Consider the following 10449-nt stretch of genomic DNA (forward strand, 5'->3'; position numbering starts at 1 on the left):
TGTACTTTTGAGCTTCGACAACAATAATTAGTAAATGATGTTAATGTTTTATTTACATCTAAGTCAACTGGGGAGAGTCTATGTCGTTCGATGACAGCTATAATGACCTGTGCCCTTACATACACTACATAAACAGATAAGCTATCATTTGCACGCATCTCACGACCAATATTCAAGTCATTCCTGCGTTCGTGATACACTGATATTTTTGTATAATGGAGAAATATATAAGTGTTAAAGAAATAGAAGATGCTGCACTGTCCATATTACCAAAACCTGCACGAGATTATTATAAAAGTGGGGCCACAGAAGAACAAACTTTAGCTGAGAATAGAACAGCGTTTCAAAGGTAAGTCTAGGATTGTGTACTTGATACAAACATACATTTCATACGCCAGGCATAAATCCAATTATATTATAAAAGCGTGATAGGGTTGGGATTATAACCCTTTAAGGCTGAGTAACATCTGCATTTTATCACAAAAAAATCCATATGGGGGTTGAACCCCTATATTGAAAATCATTGAAAAATTGTGATTTTTTCCGTAAAAATAATTCACAAATGTGGCTGATTATCAAACATATGAGTAATGAATTAGTTAGCCAAAGTTATTAGCTACCGTTTGTCTGTCTATCATACAACCTTTGATATAGAAGAAAAATTAGTGAATTAGTAAAAAAAATAAAGTGCTAAACTGGTTTAAAATTTTAATACCACTAGCCATAGGTATTGTTGACAGATATGTTACAATTTCATTAGGTTCGTCAAAGTACATGTACATAATGTCTTTATATACAGGTTGAGGATTCGACCAAAATGCTTAATTGGGGTAACTCGGTGTGATCTTCGAACTAAAGTACTGGGACACGATGTGTCTCTTCCCGTCGGTATATCACCGACCGCAATGCAACGGATGGCACATCCCGAAGGAGAACTAGCTAATGCAAGGGGTATCTGACTTATCATAATTGTATAATTGTTTTGTAATTTTCTCATTTGTAATTAATGTTTTAATGTGTTTTATTAAGCTGCTCAAGCTGAGAAGACAATTTTCACACTCAGTACTATAGCCACAAGTTCTATTGAAGAAGTGGCGGAGGCTGCGCCTGATGGTGTAAAGTGGTTTCAGTTGTATATTTACAATGATAGGTATTTTTTATATTTCTTTAAATATATATATATCTGTGGCACTATGTGAAGATTATTACTATACCTACTAACCTCACTAACTGTACGATTTTCAGAGAAGTAACTAGAAATCTAGTACTAAGAGCAGAGAAGGCAGGTTTTAAAGCAATAGCCCTAACAGTTGATACTCCTTTGTTCGGGATAAGACGCGCAGATGTGCGGAATAAATTTACTTTGCCTCCGCATTTGAGGTAAGATTTCTATTTCGTGGATTTATTTTTGAGCATAAATAATTAGTTAGACGAGTTTGGCAGGTCACAACTAATATTTATTATTCTTTGAAGACTTTGTTAGTTTGGTTTGAATGCGGTAATCTCCGGAAATGTACGGTTCGAAATTTATCTTTGTTGGATAGTCTATTTGTTGAGAAAGCATTAAAGAGTCGACCAGCGGGTGCATCCGCTCGCGATTAGTCATAAATAAATGAAAATATTTTTACAGGCTTGCTAACTTTGACGGTATTTTGTCTACTAAGATTCGCAGCACTGGAAGTGGCAGTGGGCTTAATAACTACGTCGAAAACTTATTCGATAAATCTTTGACATGGGAAGAAGTTAAATGGTTGAAAAGGTAAATCAATTTATTTTATTTAGTTCATAGACAGTCATGTAATGTGGTAAGGTGGCAACTCAAATAAGTAATTAAGTATATTTTAATCCGCAGCATTACAAAGCTGCCGATTATTGCAAAGGGCATTTTACGCGGCGACGATGCAGTTAAAGCAATTGAAGCTGGTTGTTCTGCAATATTAGTATCAAACCATGGAGCTCGACAACTGGACGGTGTTCCTACTACGGTAATACAAATAACACACAAAATACTGTATATATTTTATTTTTGGACTGAGTGATACCTAGGTATTTCTAAATATTTCAGATTGAAGCATTGCCCGAAATTGTGGAAGCTGTGAGAAAGTACAATGTTGAAGTTTATTTGGACGGGGGAGTGACCACAGGAACTGATGTGTACAAAGCTTTAGCTCTTGGTGCTAGAATGGTGAGTTCTTAATTTATTCTTAGGAAAATTAAATAATGTTATTTATAAAATGTACTCTATCACATTGCAATTAGAGTTGAATTTTAAGGTCATATAAAATATACTTGTCAAATGTTTGCCCACAGGTTTTCGTCGGTCGTCCTGCTCTTTGGGGACTGACAGTCGGTGGGCAAGCTGGTGTCCAAAGAATGCTCAGTATATTCCGAACAGAGTTGGAGTATACGCTTCAAATAGCAGGTACAGTACATGTGTGGATATCTTATGGCTGATATGATGATGATTCTAGTATTAATATTGTGAAATATCGTCATTATTATTTTTGCAGGCACTCCAACTATTGCTGACATTACTAAAGACATGGTTCGCCATGAATCGACCTACAGTAAACTATGAGATCAAATAGGAGCGCGTGATCACAAAGCGTTATCTGCAAAATATGTACCCATTTTGTTTATTTGAGATAATATAATGACCATGAATAATTATCTTGTTTTAATGTCAAGAAAAAAAATGTTTAGAAGTACCTACGTCATTCATCATAGTATTTTAAATGTTACTTACTACATACCTAATAATTTTAACAGGGTTCTTAAAATAAAAAGCAATGAAATAAGTTAAAAAAGTTTATTATTTCAAAATTAATTTACGGTACAGATTGTACAGGACAACTGGTGTCATATATGATTCTTTTGGCCAAAATGCGCGAGAAATTTTCTGAAATAAAAAAATTGTAAGTAGTAAAATGTATTATATTTTTTATTGTATCTAAAATACAGAAAACTTTAATTAGGTACCTTGAAATCGCACCCATACAAATTGATTCCTAGTTTGAGTTTTCTTATAGTTTTCTTTAAGTGGTCATCATTTCTTAGCTTTCGTTTGAGCGTAACTGTATCATTGCACGTTTTACAAGAATTGTTTATTTCCATACTGACATCTTCAAACCGTTCTATTGTGGTAACTAAATCCTCAGCTTTATTAGTGTCTTCTTTATAACCATCTTTCATAACTTCATCTCTTTTACGCATATAATTTGTGAAACTGTAACTACAAGACATGTTTGGATTTGTCTCATTGATAGAATCATCTTTTGTTTTTTGCAAAGTATTTTTCGGTCTAAATATATTTTTTACAGTTTTCACCAATGTGGTGCAGGAAGTATTGATAGCGTCAAACAATCGCCCACTAAAAGATTTGTGTCTGATATCTTTATCAGTTTTAGTTTGATTTAAATGCCTGGTAGCTCTCTTCTTCTTAACTGCTCGTTTAACCTGATGGTTTCTGACAGACCTTTGTACCGACCTATATGAACTATTATCATGTTGTTTTTGGTATCGAGAGGCTTCGTGGATGTCTTTTTTAGGTGTAGACATGAATTGTGGTTTGAATTCATCGATTTCTTGTGTACATGAACGAGATAAGTTGTGTTCCATAAAGGAATCGTAAACGGTATTATGCCGTACACTGCTAACGTTAGGTTGTAGTGTTCTTTGAATACTTTCAGAAAAATTATTAGGTGTCACAAAATAGGTTGTGGTGCGACTTTTACTTAAATGTTGATTACGTAGAAAAGATAAGGATAATTCATTTCTATCACTCTTTTGTAAATGTGCATTAGACATTGTGGGTATTTTGTGTTGGGAATATAATGGAATGGTCTCAGGGGGAGCCATACAAAATGTTTTTCGTTCTTTGATATTTTCACAAAATAGAGCTCTTGAGGTATCCATGGCATTTCCAGGACTATTTATTATCACATTGGTAGAAAGGAGAGGCTTAAAATTATTTCCTTTCTGTGCACCACATAGCATTATTTCTTTCATAACATTGCGGAAAAAAATAGTTGTGTTGTCGCTGCACTGTTCCGTCTTTCTGTTTTGTGAGATTTTGTTAAGAAATGACTCACTAAATTTATTTTTTTCTTCATTATCCTTATCCATTTTCTTAGTTGTTAAGGAAACTGAAATCGACAAATTTTATTTTATATGTAGTAATAAATATCTGATATTGCCCAATTGAAAATATAAGTGGTATGCTTGTTACCTTCAACTCTAGATGTATGATACAAAATGATGGTAGACCATTGGCCCATCTGAAAAGTTATGAAGCGATTAGACGAAAGAAAAAAATAGCATTAATCATCACAGTTGCTCAAGGCGGATTGGGAATTTCAAACTAATAATTTAATTATAAACCCAGGTTTCTTTTAGCCTATTTAACCGTTTGTATTGAAAGCTGAATATTAAAGAGTAGCTATTGCAGTGGGTACCTGTGAGTGTGGTCCATATAGTTGCAGGAAACGTCGAAGTTGTTGACAAATGTCTGTGTTGACGATTAAGGTAGCTGCTTCTTTGGAGCTCTGTACTATAGTGGCTAGCAGTTGTAGGCAGATGTCATGCTGTAGGAACTCTCTGTAAACAAATATTACGTAAATTAAACTAGCTCTCTGTCACTATTATTGGATTATTAAGAATAAAAAGAAATATCTTACCTTTGAAACAGCGACATGCCGTTGCACTCCACAAATAGCGCTATGTTACGGTTATGATTTTGTAGCAAACTTTGCAAAACCATTAGCAACTCGATATTCCTATGGTTGCATCTTTGAATACACTGCAAAAATGAAATCAGTTGGGTACAGAAAAAAAGATGTACGTTGTAAACTTGGCCGATGATAATTCCTAGATAGTTTTACAGAAATGACTTTGAAATGTTAAGGGTAAGTACATACAATTGGAACGAGATGCGTGCAATAACTTTGATTAGCTTCTGTACCGCGGCACGATTCAGCGAGACATCGACAAAGAGCACGCCATGCTTCCTGATCCTGAAACATTGCGCATGCGACATCTAGATTACCTATAAACAATAAAGCACTTATACTAATATTTTGGAGTCAAGGCGGTTAAGCAGAGTTGGGTATTTAAGTAGATTCCTATCTATAGGCTTGCCTGTGAGGAATTTAAAGTAATTCGGGTATTACTTACCATCATGCAGCTAGTGAATAGATCACAAATTGCTGCCAAACAACCACTACTTCTTATCGAATTCCTTGCATATACAACTATGCTGCTTCTCCGTTGGTTGTCAGCGAAATCTTCGTATAGAAGAGCCGAAAGAAAATTGAACGCAACCGTAGCTTTCCTAGGAGGGCAGTTAACTAGAACTCTATAGAGTTTGTCATATAATGGGCCACATGTTGCAATAGCCTCGATACTATTTTGCTGTAAGAAATACAAATATTTCCGTACATATTAAATATTTTATTAATCAGGCGTAATGAATATGTTTTATTAGTTTTCCACATAAGTAACATTACATTTAACATTAGGTAGCCAGATAAAATTGAGAATAATTTAACTTGCATATCGGTTTCCGCATAAGTATTAAATATTTCCAATAGTTTCATTAATTTTACTGGCTCTCCATTTTTCATTGAAGTTATTATATCCTGTAAATAAAATTGTTCTTTAAACTTTACTCTCACATTAAACATTTAATTCTTTGAACTTCAAACTCGAAAAGTGGTGAGAAATTACGGTAAAATGTAATAGATTCACCTTAATTGCTGCTTCCTGTTTTCTTATAACGTCCATTACCTAATAATATAAAGCAAACCAGTAATTAAATCCTGTAAAACAATTTCAAAATTTTGAAACCAGTGTCAATTTGTCCCTATTCAATTTTTAAATTTCGCGCCACTATGCGTCTATTTTTTTAATCACTAGAGTAAGGAGTGACTTGTTTTTTAGTCGATTTTTATCCATAGATGTATTTTTGCCCTGTCTGAAACATAATTTACATATTTTATTTAATTTTATATACAATTTGTTTATTTTAACATTATCAAGAAGGAAATTGTATTTTGCTCTAACATCCAGGATGTCCAGGTAGGATGTCCTACACCAATCATTCTATGTAGGATAAAATGTCGGATGATTTATGGGTCGCTTAATTATGTCAAGTTTGTGAGAATGTCAGTATTGTCAGTGTCAAAGTAACTTGTTATGTCAAATACTTGAATAGCTAAACCAAACATCTCACATTTTTACAATAATTTAATCAAGTTTGTGGATAAACGAGCTGTTTGATTAATGGTTTATGTGTTCAACTTCTAAATAAGTACGAATTCCTTCATTATGGATGTTGGAGAACTACTTTCATTTAAGGTACCTATGTCTCTTTACTGAAATATAATACCGAATTATTTGCTATATGAAGTTTGACTAAACTTACTGATCTTTATTTATATGCATTTAGCCTACACCGACACCTAAAAGGCCAAATGAAGAAGACAGCGGGGACTCGGACGATGAAGGCCCAAAGGCTTCAAAAATGCGTCGCATGGCGCGAAACAAATCAGATAATGTACTGCTACCACTGAGCAAAACCTTACCTAAAGAGCCAACCATCACTGATGAGGAAAGAGAAGACATATTGAGATTTGTTGAGAATGAAACAACAGAGGTTAGTTCATAACTGTACTGTAGACTGATCTGTGTGATGTGATGAGTCTTTATTTATGTTTAAAGACAAGTGTTCTTTTACTAAATTCTCTTTATTCATCCTTCTACTTTCAGGGTGATGTCCTAGATGAAACTGCTGTTAAGAAACTAGTTTTGAATTTTGAAAAGAAAACATTAAGGAACAGGGAAATGAGAATAAAGTTTCCAGATCAACCAGAGAAGTTTATGGACAGTGAAATAGATTTATATGAAGCACTGCAGGTACAGTAGGAACTGTTTTACATCATAATAAAACTCATTATTACACTATAGCACCTGCAAATGTATAAAGAGAAATGTAAATCATGGGCATCAGCAAAATAATATTATTATTCTAGTTTCAATTATGTACCAGTAGGAATAAAACCTAGTAGGGTTTTATTCATTGGAAATTTTAATTTTGAGAAAAGCTCTTGTTGTAATGGCATAGTTAAGAAACAATTAATGGGATGTTACATAGAGGTTTATCAATATAATTTATGTGATTTTAGGAACTTAGTGCAGTAGCGACAGTGCCTGACCAGTATCCCTTGCTTGTGGACCTGAAGTGCATCAATTCACTGTTGGAGCTACTGTCACATGACAACACAGATGTATCTACTAAGGTGGTGCATTTGTTGCAGGCAAGTAATTCTTATAGTGTGTGCTGTTGATGGAAACTATTTTACAAATTTTATCATTTGCACTTCTTTCTTATTACTTGAATGACTTCATGTAAAAACTTAATACAAATTGTAGGAGCTGACAGATGATGACATTCTCCAAGAGAGTGAGGAGGGTGCGGAGGCTCTGATGAATGCTCTGGCTGAAGCGGAGGCACCATCACTGCTGCTACACAATCTATCGCGCCTTGATGAACAAGTGCCAGATGAAAGAGATGCAGTACATGACACTCTAGGTAATGTAATATTATGTGCTGAAGTAATTTTGCAACTTACTTTACTTTATCTTAGTGCTTAGTTTTATTGGTTTAATCTAGTTGTATGTGATAAATTTAATGTATAATTTCATTTGTCTACAGGCATCATAGAAAATTTGATTGAATTCAGAACTGAAATGTGTGCAGAAGTGGCTAAACAGGGTTTCTTGCAGTGGATACTTAAAAGACTGAAGGTTAGCATATTTTACAGTTCTATTGTTTAGTTGTATACCTGTAATTCTCTATTAATATTTGTTTGAAAATAAAAAATGTTGTGGTGGCCCTGAGGCTTATGGCGTAACACTTCTCATGCATGGGAGTGCGAGTTTAAAATCTACCAACTGCCAAGTACCAATGTGACTTTTTTTGAGTTTGACGCTGAAGGAAAACATCGTGAAGAGACCTTGGCTTATAATTTCTAATTGTATTATAAGTTTGAAATCGCCGACCCGCATTGAGCGAGTGTGGTGATTAATCCTCAAACCTTTTCAGTGTGAGAAGAGACCTAAGGTCAGCACTGGCTATTTATTGCCTGTTGATATGTGTATTTAAAAATTTGCTTTAATAACTATTTCAGTTGAAGGTGCCTTTTGATGCCAACAAATTGTATGCAACAGAAATTCTTTCAATCCTTCTACAAAACACTCCAGAGAATAGAAAGCTGTTGGGCGAACTTGATGGCATTGATGTTTTATTGCAGCAGTTGGCGGTAAGCATAAGTACTTCATGAAAAGCAAAAACTACTTTAAAAACACGCGTATAAGGCACAAACTAAGTTATACATTATTGTTCTAGTTCTATAAACGTAACGACCCTGCTGGCGCTGAGGAACAAGAGGCGATGGAGAACATGTTCAACTCTTTATGTTGCGCGCTCACGGAGCCATCCAATCGGGACCGCTTCCTACGAGGCGAGGGGCTCCAGCTTATGAACCTTATGCTCAGGTATAAACTTGAAGAAAAAATAAAATTTTAACTAGTTTTTGTAGTTGTTAACTATCTACTTTTTAGTGTATAATATTCTTAAAAAATTAAATATATTTGTATCTTTTAGGGAAAAGAAAATGTCTCGGAATGGTTCACTTAAAGTGCTGGATTACGCCCTTGCTGGCCCAGAAGGTCGCGATAACTGCAATAAGTTCGTAGACATATTGGGCCTTCGCACAGTTTTCCCGCTTTTTATGAAAACACCAAAACGGAAAAGGATACTGACAGTTGATGAGCATGAAGGTTTGTTTCCTTACAAATAATCATTTTTATTCCAATAGCATAAGATTAACTTTCAAATACCTTAATTTTCCGTCATTTTGTTTTCAGAACATGTTGTGTCTATAATAGCATCGATGTTGCGCAATTGCCAAGGCAGTCAGAGACAGCGTTTACTTGCAAAGTTCACGGAAAATGACCTGGAGAAGGTGGACAGACTACTAGAGTTGCATTTCAAGTATATGGACAAAGTCGACCGCACAGAAAAAGAGATGGAGGTAAATCTAATTTAAGTTCTTTTTAGCACTATTCCTACGTACGGAACATACGTCACTCCTTTTAAGCCTTGAAGCCTGCCGCCTTTGATTTACACTGGGCATAATTCTAATGCAACTTCTGATATTATTTTTTCTACAATCTTTAAATAAAATACATAGTAATTGCTTCTACTGACAGTTAAACAAATATTTTTCACAAATTTAACTCTATCTCTATTTCAGCAAGAGCAAGAAGAACTGAATGATGATGCGCAGTACCTAATGCGACTCTCAAATGGGCTCTTCACTTTGCAACTCATTGACAGAATTATTTTGGAGGCAAGTACTGAGTCTTGATTGTGTATCATAATTATGACTAATTTGTATAGGGAAGTATTAACATGTTGGCTACTTGTTGCTGAAGTTGGTTGAACAGTTTGTGGTTGGCAGTCGCATGTTTAATAATTGTTATGGAAAATTACTTATTTAGTTAGAAACCATTCGTTAACCGCTAAACACATTACAGAGATTATAAGTGAGTGTCAATATGTACAGGTTTGTACCGCGGGACCAGCGGCCATAAAGCAGCGTGTACAACGTGTGCTGTCCCTACGTGGAGGCTCTCTCAAGATTATTCGACACGTCATGAGAGGTAATAAACTCAACTGTGAACTAATTATATTAAAAAGGAGTGAATTATAGTGGACAACCTACCCCTTATTGTCAAATTTCAACATTATTGTTTTGACATAAAGTCGAAAATCCGGAAAGAAAAAACAAAAAATAGGCCGATTAGAGAAAGTAGGTAGACCTACTCTAAGCTGCTGTATCTCGTATTTACTCAACGTCGCGTCATCGTGACTGTTCAAAAGGGGGGTTCTTTTGGTCATTACAAAGTGGAAATGTGGCAAGAGATTTTGTTATCCAATCACTGCAGCTGTCCAATATTGAACATCCAATAGTGTGACACTGGCTTATTCCCTTTTGGACGAAAAGCGAAAGGTTTACTAGCACCATCTGCTAAGCAAAAACACAGTAGCCCCCACTAAAAAAGTACGTGTTTATTTTTCAGAATATGCGGGCAACCTTGGCGACGCCGGCAGCGAGGAGTGGCGCCAACAGGAACAACAACACATATTGCAACTTGTAGACAAATTCTAAATAATAAATTGTATTGTTTCCGTTGTAATCAAATTATTTCATTTAAAACCTTTAAAAATATCCGATTAGCCGAATACGACCCATTAGGACCTTATTTCTTTTATATGTACCATGGTTGCACACCCAGTCACACTCGCGTGGTTTTAATAGACATGGATTGGGGCTGCAGCAGTGTACATACAATGAGGTGTACTAGCTCCCTCTTCTCAGAAGACAA

General features: G+C 35.1%; 3 protein-coding genes across 3 annotated transcripts; 2 read left to right on the forward strand and 1 right to left on the reverse strand.

Annotated features, from left to right (window-relative positions):
* The first annotated feature begins 125 nt into the window (after positions 1-125).
* On the forward strand, positions 126-2667 carry LOC118263143 (uncharacterized). The gene is made up of 9 exons (XM_035574953.2): positions 126-349; positions 800-951; positions 1030-1150; positions 1246-1380; positions 1631-1759; positions 1853-1985; positions 2066-2185; positions 2311-2422; positions 2511-2667. The coding sequence occupies exons 1-9, from the start codon at positions 216-218 to the stop codon at positions 2576-2578; spliced, it is 1104 nt and encodes a 367-aa protein (XP_035430846.1). The 5' UTR covers positions 126-215; the 3' UTR covers positions 2579-2667.
* A 128-nt stretch (positions 2668-2795) lies between these two features.
* LOC118263146 (uncharacterized) lies at positions 2796-5855 on the reverse strand. The gene is made up of 9 exons (XM_035574955.2): positions 5746-5855; positions 5505-5636; positions 5173-5409; positions 4917-5012; positions 4677-4798; positions 4455-4596; positions 4229-4277; positions 2980-4145; positions 2796-2899 (listed from the first exon to the last, which is right to left on the reverse strand). Exons 1-9 carry the CDS (start codon positions 5779-5781, stop codon positions 2813-2815), a joined length of 2067 nt encoding a protein of 688 aa, XP_035430848.2. The 5' UTR covers positions 5782-5855; the 3' UTR covers positions 2796-2812.
* Positions 5856-6174: 319 nt separating this feature from the next.
* On the forward strand, positions 6175-10266 carry LOC118263142 (beta-catenin-like protein 1). Its single transcript, XM_035574952.2, has 13 exons — positions 6175-6354; positions 6446-6652; positions 6766-6912; positions 7182-7313; positions 7429-7588; positions 7712-7803; positions 8187-8318; positions 8405-8553; positions 8663-8838; positions 8926-9092; positions 9315-9410; positions 9627-9723; positions 10144-10266. The coding sequence occupies exons 1-13, from the start codon at positions 6325-6327 to the stop codon at positions 10230-10232; spliced, it is 1674 nt and encodes a 557-aa protein (XP_035430845.1). The 5' UTR covers positions 6175-6324; the 3' UTR covers positions 10233-10266.
* Positions 10267-10449: the final 183 nt, after the last annotated feature.

The sequence above is a fragment of the Spodoptera frugiperda genome, chromosome 12 (genome assembly GCF_023101765.2).
Source record: "Spodoptera frugiperda isolate SF20-4 chromosome 12, AGI-APGP_CSIRO_Sfru_2.0, whole genome shotgun sequence".
NCBI lineage: Eukaryota > Metazoa > Arthropoda > Insecta > Lepidoptera > Noctuidae > Spodoptera > Spodoptera frugiperda.

What these genes read in the sequence shown, in the direction of transcription:
- LOC118263146 (XM_035574955.2), bottom strand. Translation starts at nt 5,781, where the DNA reads ATGGACGTTATAAGAAAACAGGAAGCAGCAATTAAG. An exon ending in GCACGCATCTCGTTCCAATT is followed by an intron (nt 4,799 to 4,916) that starts GTATGTACTTAC and finishes TCATTTTTGCAG; the next exon opens with TGTATTCAAAGATGCAACCA. An exon ending in TCATACATCTAGAGTTGAAG is followed by an intron (nt 4,146 to 4,228) that starts GTAACAAGCATA and finishes TGTCGATTTCAG; the next exon opens with TTTCCTTAACAACTAAGAAA.
- LOC118263142 (XM_035574952.2), top strand. Translation starts at nt 6,325, where the DNA reads ATGGATGTTGGAGAACTACTTTCATTTAAG. An exon ending in AGGTGGTGCATTTGTTGCAG is followed by an intron (nt 7,314 to 7,428) that starts GCAAGTAATTCT and finishes TACAAATTGTAG; the next exon opens with GAGCTGACAGATGATGACAT. An exon ending in GCACAGAAAAAGAGATGGAG is followed by an intron (nt 9,093 to 9,314) that starts GTAAATCTAATT and finishes TCTCTATTTCAG; the next exon opens with CAAGAGCAAGAAGAACTGAA.
- LOC118263143 (XM_035574953.2), top strand. Translation starts at nt 216, where the DNA reads ATGGAGAAATATATAAGTGTTAAAGAAATAGAAGATGCTGCACTGTCC. An exon ending in GAAGTTAAATGGTTGAAAAG is followed by an intron (nt 1,760 to 1,852) that starts GTAAATCAATTT and finishes TTTAATCCGCAG; the next exon opens with CATTACAAAGCTGCCGATTA. An exon ending in TGGACGGTGTTCCTACTACG is followed by an intron (nt 1,986 to 2,065) that starts GTAATACAAATA and finishes TAAATATTTCAG; the next exon opens with ATTGAAGCATTGCCCGAAAT.